At 36.7% G+C, this 16,576-nt stretch overlaps 1 protein-coding gene across 1 annotated transcript in view; it reads right to left on the bottom strand.

Moving 5' to 3' along the window:
- Positions 1-16,576, bottom strand: part of LOC135080246 (uncharacterized) — a 241,271-nt gene that overhangs the window by 81,500 nt on the left and 143,195 nt on the right. Inside the window, exon 5 of the mRNA XM_063974930.1 lies at positions 5,116-5,181. Coding sequence (XP_063831000.1) covers positions 5,116-5,181 — 66 coding nt within the window. The remainder of the gene's footprint in view (positions 1-5,115; positions 5,182-16,576) is intronic.

Raw genomic sequence — 16,576 nt, 5'->3', positions numbered from 1 at the left:
CCAATTCCTCTAAATGTTCCTTCATAAGAGTCTTCAGTTCTAAATAATCATCCTCACAGTTGTAATAGAAATCTTCTCTAAAATATTGCAAGTCTTTCCTCTCCTCTGTTGTAGCTAATTCCAGTATTTCCAAGTGATTTCTTTTAAATATTACGAAGTTTGACTCTAATAACTCTAATCTTGTGTCTATGTATGGTTTGGTGACTCTACTTTTCGATTTCTTATAATTGCTCAAAAGTCTATTTATTTGTGATGATAATTCCTCTTGTCCCCGTAATAGCGCTTGAATACCCATTTTAACTTATTATTTTTCGTATCAAAATTAAACTGCAAACTGTCTCTAATTATTTAAGTCCAAATGTAGCAACAAAATGTTCCGAACTAATAGCACTTCACAAATTACAAGTTCTAAATTCGCAAAATTGTACTAAGTCTTTTCCCCATACAAAAGTCACTAAAATTTTTCTAAGTGTTTTTGCCATACAAAATCACCAAAAAATATTGTCTTTTCACCATATAAAATCCACCGAAAATTTTTCTAAGTCTTTTTTCCATACAACCGATTTCACAATTTTTCTAAGTTCTAAAACACTGGAATTTGCACTAAGTTCAATTTTCTTGCTAATTTATCAGTCACTCTACTTACAGTTTTCCTTGCTAGGCACACTAACCACAATCCGTAAAAAATCACTGCGATCCAATAGTGCACTGCAATCCAATCCTTATATCCGGCTCGTTAAGGTCCAAATGTTCACACACTTCACATCACACGATTAAATAACACAACTTCCGTAGGCTGATAAAACTTTATTAAACCAGTTATGCAAAACACCCTATAAAGTCCGAAAAAAATCAAATGTTAGCGCGAGTCAATGAGGATCATTTCGATTTTTAGCTGTGAATGCAGATTTATAGGGCTAAGAAATCCTTAATACATAGTCCAAAAATTTTTGTTCTACCACAAAAATTGACGAAGTTATGGCCAAATTACTAAAAAAGTTCACTGACCGCCCGGCGCGGGACCGTTGACGTCACTGTATCCGATCCGAACGCTGCCGGCGTACTGCGTGGATAGAAAATATTTTTTTCTAGCCAAACTATCAGTTTGAGAGAAAAACTTGTAATGACATATATTCATCAGAATAAAGTAAGCTATCGATAGGTAATTTTAAAAATAGAAATTGTGAAAAATAACGCAAAAAATCCATACGCTCATACGATTAAATGGAACGCAGAGACGCGATTGGGGTCTCCGCGGTGGTATATTTGGCGATTTATTCAAACAAAGTGTTCATAAGTGTTGTTAGAGTCATATCTTCTTCCAAGTAAAATATAAAAATGTATAAGTATTAATTTATTTACTTCTAACAATAAGGTATAGCTGAGGCAGATACACTCTGCCTAGGCTACAAGACATTTCTATGCAGATCATTTCGATGTACACGCAATACCTACCTGTTATTTAGTTTTTCTGAGTTAAACCTACGTACCTACCTATCTATTCGCCGTTCCCATGGGCGGACCAGCTGCTGCAGGAAAGGACAGCTGCTCCCTCCTGGTAATCTATTTAATCTTAGCCTAGAAGCTGGGTATGACTCCCCCGCCCCCCTCCTCTCCCCAGGCCATAAGCTGGGCATGACTTCCCCCTCGGCCAGAAGTTGGGTATGATTTACCCCCCCCCCCCCCAGGCCCGAAACTGGGTATGACTTGACCCCTCCCTCTCCCCCCATGCCAGAAGCTGGGTAAGGCTTGCCCCTCCCCCCAGGCCATAAGCATAAGCTGGATATGACTCCCCTTCGAAGCTGGGTATGACACCCCCCCCCCCCCATGCCAGAAAAGCCAGAAACTGGGTATGACTTGACCCCCCCCCCTCCCCCCAGGCCAGAAGCTGGGTAAGGGTAGCCCCTCCCCCCAGCCCATAAGCATAAGCTGGGTATGACTCCCCCTCGGCCAGAAGCTGGGTATTACATACCCCCCCCAGCCCATAGAAACTGGTTATGACTTGACCCCCCCCCCCCCCTCCCCCAGGCCAGAAGCTGGGTAAGGCTAGCCCCTTCCCCCAGTCCATAAGCATAAGCTAGGTATGACTCCCCCTCGGCCAGAAGCTGGGTATGACTTAGCCCCCCCCCCAGGCCAGAAACTGGGCATGACTTGCCCCTCCCCCCCCTCCCACCAAGGCCAGAAGCGGGGTAAGGCTTGCCCCTCCCCTCAGGCTATAAGCTGGGTATGACTTATCCCCCCCCCCAGGCCAGAAACTGGGTATTAGCATCATATTATGTATTATTATGTTCAATACAAACAATCATTAAGTTACACTCACCCCAACCGCGTCTCCGCATTGCATCGAATCCTATGAAAATGTGGTTTTTGGACATAGCGATACTTAATTTTCACAATTTTTATTTTTTTAAATTACTGGTCGATAGGTTACTTTATTTTGATGAATAAATGTTATTAAAAGTTTTTTTCTAAAACTGATGGTTTAGCTGGAAAAAAATATTTTCCATCCCAATAGTACGCCGGCTGCGCTCGATTCGGATATAATGACGTCACGCGGCCCTGCGTACGTTGACTTTTAGCGGCAAAAACGGCCTATGTTTATTACTTAATATCTTCGTAAGTAATGGTCCGATTTGGATAATTCAAAAAGATATATCTTTCTTGTGTCTTAAAGATTAACGTAGATACTAGTTTTATTGAATTTTCTACAACAGTACTGATCCTCATTACGGTCAACGCCATCTATTAACGAAAATTGGAACTTAGTTCCGCGCGGGGGTGGCGCTACGAAAAGCGCAAATACATTTTATCTTAATCTAAACAAAAAAGTATAAAAGAAAGTCGTGTTAGTTACTTCACTTATAACTCTAGAACGGCTGAACCGATTTACCTGAAAATTGTCAGGGAGGTAGTTTAGAGCCAGGAGAAGGACATAGGATACTTTTTATCCCGTTCGAAATTTAAAAAAAGTCTGCTTATTTATTGCCATTAAGGCGGAACAAAGTTCGCTGGGTCAGCTAGTAGATAGATAGATGTGTCTAGTAGTAAACTAAGTAAAATGTAGTATTTTGTTTATGTAATTACTCGTAGATATGACTAGTTTTACTAAGATGATAATAATAAGAAAAAGTTCTACACATAAAATGATGTAAAATGATATTGATTGTCTTCCAGTGTATGTCTTGTTGGTTGTCCTATTAAATAAATAAATAAATACCTACTAAAAGAGAAATCAATTACATGCATTGGGCATTTAGTGTTAATTTCTAAGATTACATGCTGTTTATTAAATCAAAGATATTTGACTAATCAGAAATAATTTAACGGTTCCAACTTGTTTTTGTCCTTATTCTGCGCGTTATTAAAGTCTATATTTAAAAAAAGTAAAGGAAACCCTACTCAATTTCACATTCATTAATGCAATTAATTTCTTTATACGAACGCGCACCTATAGAATGGTATAAAAACAGTTTATAGTTGACAATACCAATTGGCGGTAAGTGTTTAAAAAGTGTAATAAAATTTTACAGTGCAAACCACTTCATGTGTGGCGCGGTAAAGGTGCGCACAGACTTGTCAGATGTTTGTAACATTGTAGACTTGCGAGGAATTAAACGCGAATGTTGCGAAAACTCTTTTTTATATGAAAACGTAGAGCTGTGTCAATTTTGATGGCTACAGTTTAATTTAATTTGGAATATGTACACCTCGTTACTTAGAAATTCCGAATAACCTACCTACGTTTTTGTATTTGTTGAAGTAAAGGTTTAATAACAAGCTCTTGATTTACTAGAAAGCTTTATAAGAAATCGGATAAACTATGTTACAGCATAATTTACATACTTTTCTTCTTTAGGATTTAATTTAATGTTAATGTAAGTAAATAAAGTTTGGTGAATTATGGTTAGTGGTTTATTTATTCATTCAGGATCTCAATGGAGAGAAATTGTAAAAATACCAAATGAAACTTTAATCAAACCATTGAATTACAACATCTTTCCTAAGCATTTAATCTCAACATAAATTATTTTGGCAAAGAGCAATATTCGCCCCTTGCTTGTCAAAGCATACCACTCAAATCTGCAGGAACCTTATTGCGATTTAATTAAACTTGATTGGTTATAATGTCGCATTACTGCAGAATCGGCGCCGGCATAGCGTCGCGCGATTAAACGCAATCAAGCCGACATTATCGGCCATATCGAAGCGCACGCGCATTTCAATACGCATCTGTAAGTTACTTTTTAGGGACTGCGTTTATTCCTTTTTAAGATTTGCTCGTTGATCATGACTTGTTCCTCTTCATGATAAGCGAAGGACGTGTTTCTTATCGAATGGCGAGCGTGTTTTCCAAATTTTTGTTGTTGAGCATTTATGAATTAGTTGTGCATCCAATGATTCCGACTTGGCGCGATATACGGCCTGTTACGAATACAAATCAGTTGCCAAATCGCGCGGTGTTGAGCGTCAATTGTTGCTAGTGGATACTCAGCTTATTTCGCATTAGTAGGGTTCCAAAATGATCGAAATGCTTCTGATCACTAAGGATGTGAGCTCAATAAAATAGTCTTTATTATGACCACTTTCCGTGAGCTCACTGTGTGTATAACAATCATCATCAGCCTATATCAGTCTGTTATCTGCACTACACCTTATCGCATCCAGCGAGTTTTCGCAAGCAAGGTGGAGTGACGTTGAGGGCTTTCTTTTAGTAGCAGAAGAAGGTGTAAGAGTATCCTTATTATAATTTTGACTTATTTTATATACAGGGTGTGGTTTTGTAAAACAATGTCCATCTCAGGGGCGGTAGTATACACGACACTGATGCCAAAAAAATATATAAAACTGGCTATCGGACAGTCCCCCGCACTCTCGGGGTGGCGGCCGCATGTGCTCGGTGGTGTAGCGGGGTACGCGGGGGTGGTGCGGGCAGTAACAAGCGCCATCATGAAAGTTTTAGTAACCGTTTGAACAAGGTTTTTTACTAATAAAGTAATAGTTAAAATTTTATTTATATTTTTCTTGTGATTACTATCATGTGTACTACCACCCCTGAGATGGATGTTGTTTTACAAAACCACACCCTGTATACTGTTATTAGATATTTATATTTACCTCTAAGGGCTCCGAGGGCGCGTAGATGAGCGCAGAGGGGATGTGCGCGGGCGGCGGCGACCTGTTCTGCAAAGAGAGACACACTGTGTAATATACATTAAAATAATATACCTAAGTAATATTTAAATCAAATTAATGTTAATTATGCTAGACGTAATGAAAAATTGCTTCTGGAGACGATTAACTTACTAAAGGTCTTTTGGAAAAGGTTTTTAAAAATAAATTGAAATAAATTGATAAACTTGGTATTTTTAATGGGACGATGATTACTTAACCCTCGCTGTACGAGGTGGGGTGTGACACACCCCAGTCCTTTAAAAATCGTCATAATTTTAAAAATTTGCAAGTGCTAATTTTGAAATTCTCAGTAGCTGGAATTATGGCGGTGCTGCTTCGATCAGCGTTGCAAAATCAATCCAGCGGTGAATACCAACTGAGTTACATGCCTTTAAAGTGCGTGTGGGTGTCACACACCCCACCTGGTACGGGACGTTGTTAAAAAGTTTAAAAAAATATCTTACAGTTTTGGTGTAATTTATTTATCTTTAGCTTTGTTAATTGAATAAAATTCAATACAAATAATATTTTTCGTGATTTTCACGGAATCTGAAATTTTCAAGCACTTTTAGTCAAATGAGATGACTTTTAGTGCGAATCTGGAAGTTTAGAACTGAGATCCGAAGATGTATGTGAACATACACTTATGGGCTACAATTTATACTTGGTGATACAATTTATGGGCTGCTAAAATGGAATAACATATTTTATAAATAAATAAAATTGTTACGCTCCCATTTTATGCATTGAGCATACTCATTTTCTTTCATTAGAATCGGGGTAAATTAAAATAGTTAGGTGGACCGACGATCTGGTAAAAGTCGCGGGAAGAGCCTGGATGCGGGCAGCGCAGGACCGTTCATTATGGAAAACCTTGGGGGAGGCCTTTGTCCAGCAGTGGACGTCATTTGGCTGAAAAAGAAAGAAAGAAGAAAGAAATTAAAATACGATGATCAAAATTAATTTATACCCTCCAGTTTTTAATTTACTTTTAAATTATAAGTAAATATCTTTTACTTTGTTAAATAAAAATGGTTGTCATAATTAAAGGCACTAATTAAAAATTATACATAAGAAACTGATTCCTAAATTACAAGAACAACGGAAATTGTGACTTTTTGTTTTTTTTATGACAAAAATGTTATAATACATATTTTCAGCTCAGAGCTTTTCTTACACTTAATTAGCATACGTAAATAATCAATATCAATATTAAATACCACCTAAAAAAATGTTTAATGAAAGTTTTATCACTTTGTATTTTGGGGTATGTCATACCCCACCTGGTACGGGACGTAACTTTTAGTCACCTCGTACACGGAGGGTTAACTTAGATACATACAATTAAATATCTCTACAAAAATATCTACATTTACAAATCTATGTATTTGTTTTTTTTTCCATTGTGTTACCAAAAACCTTTGACGAAAGAAATAAACATTTTTATATACCTAGTTTCTATGAAAGAAAAACAGCCTGACACATTGTAAATAATTTAAACAAACTGACAGACAGTAAAATAAAATGTGAATTTGAAGCGTATTGTTGTCCTATTTAGTAAAAATACATTTCTAAAAAATTCCATTTCAGCCAGCGAATAATTTGTAGTGGGATAATAAACAAAATAATATTTTTTCTTACAAAAAAAACTAATTTACGTAAATATAAACTTCGCATACCTACGTCCCACATTGCGCGTGGGTATTTAATGATGAGCGACAGATCACCTGAGGCGGTATTTCGAATACCTAACTTAAAATAAGGGCGGCTTCAGATTAGAGCGTGACGTAGCGCTGCAGTGGCACGATTGTGGCGTGATTGTTGCGGTATGAAATTATAAAAGCTCTACTGATGCGACACATTAAGGTGGCGACACACATGCCTGTAACTGGTACATTTGCATGCTCGTTCCTTGCACGACACCTACTATCATGTGTACCTACTAACTGTCGCATTACGGTCGCACCAAGCGTTGAGAATATGTCACCGTAAAATTGTGAATTCCGTAAATTTTTAATATTACGCGTGTGATTGTAAACTAACAGTGGGTTTCATTACGTTAGATTGTAATCTAACTACGTCAAATTATAATCTGACAGACTTCCACAATTTTTTGGTGACAGATTATACACGCCACATTTGAAAGCGCCCTATCCAGAGTATTACAGTCCTTCATAAAAGTTGTTAAGGATTATTGGATAAATCCATGTTTGTTAGGCCTTCACGGAAAAGCCAATAAAATCAATTAGGTAACTTTTCATAGAAATCTTCTCGAAGTAATTCGCGGAAAAAAGCTAGTTAGATACAAACATTAAGGATCATATTCGTGAATATGACGACGTTGCCAAGCAATCTGTAGTTCTGTACAGTAGCTATAGTAACGCCTCCAACACTTCCATTAATTTCACTAACTACTTACTTACTCTCGTAATAATACATACTTAGCTTACTTGTATTAAAATAATTGTATGCTACTAAAGTAACTCTGGCTGTTTTTTTGTCAAGTTTTCACGCCTAAGTCGGGGAAGAAAAAGATTTAGGCTACCATTTGACTGAAAGCTAGCATGGAAAACCTATAATTCCTACTCATTATAGGAATCTATATAAATAATAATGAATTGATGTTCGTTAGTCTGATTAAAACTCGAGAACGGCTGGGCCGATTGAGCTGATTTTGGTTTTACAATGTTTGTCGTAGTCCAGGGTAGGTCTAAACGGTGAGCAAATACGCGCGCGATATTGTTTTTCTGTGACAGACAAAATTCCACGCGGGCGAAGCCGCGGGCGGAAAGCTAGTATGACAATAAATTCAGCACTATTTTTCTATCTCGGAACACAATAAAAAAGAAAGAGACAGAATTCGAAGTGTTTATCTTTTTCACTTACTAAAGTTTGTAATGGGAAAATCTACCTTTCATGCAGGGTGAATCAAATCATATTTTTAGGGATAATACATTAGTAGAGCTACCTCCCCTAGCAGTTTGATTCACCCATTCTGGGACACGCTGTATAAGGTCTTGGTTTCTCAGCGAAAATTACTATGTCGTCTGCAAATCTTAAATGATTTAGGTTCAATCCGTTAATATTTATTCCAAAACGTCCCCAGTTTAAATTTCTGAATATATTTTCTAATACTGCTGTGAAAAGTTTTGGGGAAAGTGGATCTCCTTGCCTAACGCCTTTTAGAACTCTAAATTCTTCGCCTTGTTGTTCAAGTTGGACTGTTGCTGTGGTGTTTTTATAAATTTCCTTTATGATTTTAATGTATTTTCCTTCTACTCCTTGGTTTTCTAGCGTTTTCCAGATATATATATGACTCAGCGAATCAAAAGCCTTATTGTAATCGACGAATGCCATATAATACAGTTGCCCATATTCGTTAAGCTTTTCAATTACTTGCTTCACTACAAGAATATGGTCGATAGTAGAATAATCTGCGCGAAATCCAGCTTGTTCTCTCGGTTGGTTTTCTTCCAGGTGTTTCGATATTCGCCCGAGTATTATTTTTGAGAATACTTTATATAAATTGGACATAAGACTTATAGGTCTATAATTATTTATTTCATTTTTGTCACCTTTTTTATGCAGTAAAATGATGGTTGATTTCGTCCATTGAATGGGTATTTGTTCAGTTGCTATTATTTCATTAAAAAGATGAGTCACATATTTGGATATCGTTGGTAGAGACTGTTTTAGTAGTTCATTCGATATTTTATCATCTCCAGAAGCTTTTCCACTTTTTTGTGATAGTATAGCTTTTCTGACCTCAGATTCTAGTATATAAGGTATTTCTTCTTCTTCGTAAGCTCCCTTTTTTTCTTCTTCTGGCGTTGTTTTATCTGTGTCTGTGTATAGGTTCTTGTAAAAATCTGTCGCTACTTTTGCTATTGATAGTCTCTTTGTCGTAATTTTCTCTTTTTTCTTCTTGTTTTTAGTTTTCATGTTGGGTATCCATTGTGTGTATTCTTTCAACTGTTTCAGACCTCTCTTAATACCGCCTGTTTTTTCTATTTGTTCTTTCAAAACTTTCAGTCTTTCTTCTTTTTTGTGATTTCTTATCGTTTCTTGAATTTTCTTACTAATGCTTGCAAGCATACTGCAAACTATGTTACAACAATTAGATGTCGAAAGCAGAAAAGCAGGTTTAACAATGAATCCATCGAAGACTAAAGTGATGACAAATGCCGTAAAAGAAAATATAGCAATAGGACAAGAAAGAATAGAATACGTGGATGAATATATATATTTAGGACAACTTATTTCAATAAAAGACCAATATTCTAAGGAAATAGATAGAAGAATATGCAACACTTGGAAACGATACTGGTCTCTAAAAGAAATAGTCAAAAATGAAACAATTCCCATGGCAATGAAAAGCAAATTATATAACACATGTATTCTACCATGTCTTACCTATGGATGTCAAACTTGGCCTGCGACTAACAAAAACAACCAAAAACTAATAGTTTGTCAACGCAACATGGAAAGAAGCATGCTTAACATAAAATTACGGGATCGATGGACAACTTCAAAAATAAGGAAAAGGACAAAGGTCAGTGACGTGTTGCAAAAAATAAGAAAACTTAAATGGAACTGGACTGGACATATAATGAGGACTAATAAAGAGAAATGGACTAAGGATGTAATAGAGTGGTATCCGAGGAACGGGAAAAGACAACGAGGTGGTCAAATCAAAAGATGGGAGGACGATTTACCAAAAGGATGGAGAAGGTCTGCCAAGGAAAGAGAGACGTGGAAACAATTGGGGGAGGCCTATGTCGACAGACAACCTGATCAAAGCGGTTGCTAATAAAATTAATTGTGCTACCTATGTTAAATTAGATTTAAGAATATCTATATTATTATCTTAAAAAATAGCATGTAAGTTAAAATGGTCAGTGAATAAAGGCTTTTATTATTATTATTATTATTATGTATAAGGTCTAATGAAAAATGGCCCTAAAATGGACCAAACACATTCCTCTTAGAGATATGACGCATAATGTCACAACAAGATCGTAAAGTACACAAAAATAAAACGTATAATTTATGTAGACGACCTTTTATGACTGCACTTGAGTTCTGAATTTGAGTGACATTAACATTGTACCTACTTCATCATGAAAGCTTTCATAATAACTTGGTGCTATACAATTTTGGCTGATATTTTGCATTAACCATAACTTTAAACGCACATCTCACATATCATCTCTATAAACATACGTTTATTTCACAAAGTAATATTAGATTGTCCTGACTGCTCCATTTAGCGCACTGAAAATCACTTATCCTAAGAGACCTAATCACTACACCTTTTATCCAATAAACTAGCCAAAGTGTCGCACCGCAAAATTGCAACGTATATTAAGCCTACTAAAGCTCTATTTCCTTGAAGTCTCCTAGGAGTGTCTCCTAGCCTAGTACCTACGTAGAATTAATTATTAACGCTCTAACTTATTTGAATGCACCCTTATCAGGGGTGGACATAATCTGATTCAGGCACTAGATTACATCTCATGAGATTTCTGAGATGAAAGGACTAGGGGACAGGCATAAGGCTCGTTTTCCAGCAAGGCTGAGAAGAGGCGAGAAGTCATCAGATAAAGCTTTTTTATGATGTTGGCTTAATTAATTATTCGATTTAACGCGAGGTCTAATGTATAAAGTTACTGGACCACAGATCACAGAAACTAAACGGAGATGTGACAAGGGGCGGGTCTGGTGTCGCAGCAATATGCCCAAAAACAGAGCACATTTCTGCAGAAGTCATAATGTAAACAGTTTACATTGTTTGCGTAATACCTACTAAAGATTATTCGTACGTTGAGTACTGATACCGCAGTGGATAATGAGCACATATTTTGATTACTTTGTGTGTGTCAATTTCTAATGCGACACTGAGTTTGGCATCTCTCTATATCTCTATGTACTGGACTAAACGTAACCAAATGAGTTTCGTCATTCGCACGTTTCGTTCGGTCGGCTTCAGTGGATATTATTAAGCACAGCGGAGAGATATGGGCTGCATTTTCATATAAATACATCGCGCAAAATACGTAGGCAAAGTAGAGCGGGAACTATGTAAAAGGGTTTTTTCGGAGATTTTCTCAGGGATTCTGGAAGAGAAAAATCTCCGTACATCTCCGCTCCGCATCGCTTTGGTGAAAATAACCCGCCCATTATGCCGCTCGTTACCGCACATCTCGTTTGGTGGACAGCTGCCCTAACTCGTAATATCATAGCTCCCATCTATATTTGATAGCAATTTATTGTAAGGGTTTTCCTGGATGTATTAAAGAAATAAAGTCGGCAGAAAAATAGGACAACTCCCACTCTTCCCGTGGATGTCGTAATAGGCGACTAAGGCACAAATGACTGAATGTGAGTATGAGAGAGCGTGGGGAGTGTAGTCAGTCTCCCATTTGCCTCCAGTAAATTAGAGAGAGTAGAGATTTTGCAGTGGTATATGAGCTGATGATAATGAAAAAGAAGTACGTTTTAATTATGAAAAGATAACGTTAATTAATAGTGGGATAATGAGGCTTCCGGCGACTGGGACCGCAATTAACTGGGACCGCGGTCCCACTCGCCGGATCCGTAAAAAATAAATAATTTTCTCCCGGCAACTGGGACCACTCATAGATAACTTATAAAAATATATTATTCAGGCCAAAATCGGTACAGTCATACGAAAAAAGATTCTAAATTATTTATATGAATATCATTGACTCGTTCTAGACATGATTTTATACTATGCGCTTAGCAATAAGTAGATTAAGTAGTAGTGCAACATATTTTAATGCTTATTTTTTCCCCCTTAGAATCTACTATAAATCCACTATAAATCTACTATAAGTACTATAAGCCAAACGATTTTTTTATTAAATCAGTATAACCAAGCTATGGCGTATAATTTTTTCCTCAGACACTTTTATTCATGAATGTACAAATATTTCAAATAATACAATGTATTTTATCTTTTCTTTCAAGCGGTATGAGATGACAAAAAATAATAATAAAAGTATTCATGTGGACAATTAATCCCGCGGTATAAGTTTTGAGCAGTATGAGTTGACTAAAGCCTCGTCGATTTAAAGGTCAGGTAGCCGTTTTTAAATAAATATTTTATATTAATAAATGATGTTTTTAAATTAAAAAGGATTTTTCTTCAATTATTACACCTAAAAAATGTTCGTTTGACTGTACATTTTTTGATTTCAGTTATAATTTACGAGTGGTCCCAGTTGCCGGAAGAATATTATTTAATTTTTACGGATCCGGCGACTGGGACCGCGGTCCCAGCTAATTGCGGTCCCAGTCGCCGGAAGCCTCAATTATAATTATCCGAGGCTAGGCTTAGTCAACTCATACTGCTCAAAACTTATACCGCGGGATTAATTGTCCACATGAATACTTTTATTATTATTTTTTGTCATCTCATACCGCTTGAAAGAAAAGATAAAATACATTGTATTATTTGAAATATTTGTACATTCATGAATAAAAGTGTCTGAGGAAAAAATTATACGCCATAGCTTGGTTATACTGATTTAATAAAAAAATCGTTTGGCTTATAGTACTTATAGTAGATTTATAGTGGATTTATAGTAGATTCTAAGGGGGAAAAAATAAGCATTAAAATATGTTGCACTACTACTTAATCTACTTATTGCTAAGCGCATAGTATAAAATCATGTCTAGAACGAGTCAATGATATTCATATAAATAATTTAGAATCTTTTTTCGTATGACTGTACCGATTTTGGCCTGAATAATATATTTTTATAAGTTATCTATGAGTGGTCCCAGTTGCCGGGAGAAAATTATTTATTTTTTACGGATCCGGCGAGTGGGACCGCGGTCCCAGTTAATTGCGGTCCCAGTCGCCGGAAGCCTCGGATAAGGATAAGAGGCAGTAATTGGAGTAGAAACCAACTTATTTATTTACCTTAACCCTTTAAGCCCCACGAATCGAGACACAATCGAAATCAATGTTACGCGGTCTTATGAGACCGATTTGACACAACGAGGAAGCTCTTGGCCTGTATCTCACCGAAGGTGGTAGCGAGCTTCACCCGGAATCCTCAACCACAGAGGAACTGGCTATCTTACCTCTAACTGCTTACTTTACAATGTTTGTTTTGAAGCCGACAAAGTAAAACTGTGCTAAATTAAAGTTTGCAATAGTCAAAATACGCAAACAGAGTCGTACGCAAAAGCTATAGCCAACAAATGGCATTCTACTTAGTATCCAATTAAATAGTAACACGAGCGGGACATACCGGGTTACTGAATGTTCCCGTGGGACTCCACTCCGCTCAACTTTCCACCTACTAGCAAGTTAAAACTGCCAATTTAGCTGAAAGTGGGTATCGTAGTATACATATAAAGTACTATGATATACATAGGTTATTTCGGTATTAAGGTGGTTCATAATACCTAGCGAACCACTTTTATGAAGTTAGTGTTAAATAGTCAATATTTAAAGCTGAATAGTGACTGAGTTTTTTGCGCTACTTCTCAGCACTGGCCCATTTATTGTCCCGCAGCAGTGGTAGGGTTAATACTAGGATGTGCAAAAGTGCTTTATAAAAGCCTACGTGCAAAAATAAAATGACTTTTATGAAAGTGTTGCGTAGCTTTTGTAAATAAAAGCACCTAACTGAATTTACGAGTATCGTTGTTGAAAGTCACGAAGGCGAGTGAGCTTTACATAATGTGTGGTGGCCGCTACTGTTCGTTTTTTCAAAAGTTTTGATAGACATAACACTATCGTTATGTGCATGTACACGTACACACACAAGTAAAGCTTATTCGCCTTCGTGAGTTGTAAGAACTATAACTAGGTTAAATACGAGTATATCAATGCATCTATCATAATCTTGTGTTGTTGGACTAAGTACTATTTTGCAGCAAAAGAGTATATTCTGATGAGACGTTGATACGCCTACGTATTAGAAAGGTATTTATTATTAAAATATCGGAATTTCAAATAACATAATATTATGAATGCGCTCAATTTGAAAACGAATTCTTTCAGTTCATAAACGCATTGTTCAAAAATACGACTTCGTACGTGTGGATCCCGTTTTACCCCCTTAGAGGGGGAGTTTCGTAAAATCCGTTCTTAGCGGATGTCTGCAGCCTTTACGGAACCTATCTACCTTTCAAGCTTGTAGGTGTTATAGTTTAGATAGTATAGTGATTAATCAGTGAATGGTAGGTATTTCGCTTTTATATGTAGGTATAGTATAGATGTGCCTGTTGTGCTTTTAACAAAATTTTGTAAAAAAAATATTTGCTATGAAAATATGTATAGGTATTTTATGTTTGCTCTGATTTTTCATTTTCTTTTTAATACTTCCTATATCCGCTGTCGTAAATATAAATCCGTAGACCTAACAAAACAGCAGCTCCTCGCTACAAGAACGCTCAGCCCCGGAGTTTGATTACAAAAGTGTGTGCTAAACAGAATTCAAGAGGCCCTAATAGGCTGTCCATCCTTTATGAGGACCCCGGCAATTACCGCCCTCCGTGCCTTGTCACGGCTCGAAACTTGAAGCCGGCCAGTTTGACGCTTGGGTTTTGCAGGTCAAAACAGGTCAAGATGAAAAAGGTAGGCATATATTAATTGTTTCTGGAACAAAAGGGATGGAGAAAAGTTTTGTATCGAAACTTCTTAATGAAAAATTGGGTAGTTTAACCGACTAGTCAGTTGACATACTTGTTAAGAGCTGTCAAAAGTTACTCACAATAGATTTTGTATAGCGAATGTAGCTTTATGACGTCACTAGTACGCAAAATTAATTGGTTTGCTAACTTTGAATGATTCCAAAATCCAGCTACCTAAAATCGACAGCAAATTGAAAACTCAGTTCAAACCGCCCAGTGTTGTGGGACATAATTAAAAGCAAGGGAACGCTCTTAGCAGTTTTGATGAAAATGGTATTGTCTCTTTAAAAAACAAAGCTTGGTGGACTTAATAATAGATAGATTATCAACTCGGAAAGGGATCAACACCGTATCGCCTTTCGATCGCTGTCAATCGCGTGGCAAGGCGGATAAGTGTGCATTGCAGACGTTGCAGTATGGAGTTTCATACAAAAAAATACCGACCGCCTCGAGTTGATACGGTTACGACCTTAGATTAATAAAACCTAGATGGATAGTCTTCATACAAACGCTTCGTCAAGAGTGAGGCAAAAATCTTATGTCATTAGTGTCAATTTTGTTGGGGAGTGTAGACAGTGAAGGCGATTTTCCCGAAAGTAGGGAAATTTTTAATACGTTTTTAATTATTTTATAACTAACAAAAACAAAACGCATCATGTACTTACTTATTTATTGAATTCAAAGTACCTACCTAATTACAATAAGATAAATCGACTTAAAAGTCTCGATTTCATAAAAAAGGAAGTGTATTTGTACGGCGAACAATTGGGAAATAAATTTTCTTGTTACTGGTATCATTCCCGTATTTAATTTTTGAAAGCCAAATTCAAGCAAAATACGCGTCGAATCGTAGTACTTACTTATGAAATGTAACACTGGTCACTTTCTTTCGTTTTTCTGATGTATTTAGACACCCTTTCACAGCACAAACCTTCTTAATTAATTAAAAGTCGTCGGACGTGTTTACCAATTTTTCACTTTGACAGTTCATGTGACGTTTACGAGTAAGCCATTCTGGCTCACTAAAATCTGCCTCACCTTTCGTGCACTGACTATCTATCTAGGTTTTATTAATCTAAGGTTACGACCCCTTTCCGGGTTGATAAATGTGCGACGTCCTTTTAGGTCAATGAAGTGCGTGGTTCGCCACAGTGCTATAGGATCATTATTACCCATTTCCACCCTTATTGGTATGCCAAAGTGACCAAATAAATTCTCACCTTTTTGACGAGCGCAACGTGAAGGGAATCCACAATATTTTTAAAGCTAGGAAAACGAAAGCCCTTTGAAAGTGTCTCAGTAATTTTCCAAAGCGAATCTTTGAACGTCCAATAAAGGCTCACAATTATGGCCCGGCTTAAAAAATAAGGCTTCTTTATTGGGCGGCTCAAAAGAAAATTATTTCCATAATTTATTTTTGTTTTACCTCATTAGTTAGTACCTTCATTGTTTCAGCCAAATGACGTCCACGGCTGGGCAAAGGCCTCCCGGAATAATTTCCACAACCACTGGTCCTATTTATTTAGTACATATTTTGTACATAAAGACGCGCTGTGTATTATAATTTTCCTACTTAAACCTCTTGATATTATCAACAACTTATTATGCATTTTATTACTCGTTTTGATTAATGCACACAAAAATGTCGTTATAATCTTTTATTTATTTATTCTTTATCCTTACTAAAACCTTGGATAAACCACCAATACATTTTCCAACCAAATTGTTATCG

This window comes from Ostrinia nubilalis, chromosome 17, assembly GCF_963855985.1.
Source record: "Ostrinia nubilalis chromosome 17, ilOstNubi1.1, whole genome shotgun sequence".
NCBI lineage: Eukaryota > Metazoa > Arthropoda > Insecta > Lepidoptera > Crambidae > Ostrinia > Ostrinia nubilalis.
Note: the sequence above shows the minus strand (reverse complement) of the source record. Positions and strands in the feature narration are given on the sequence as shown.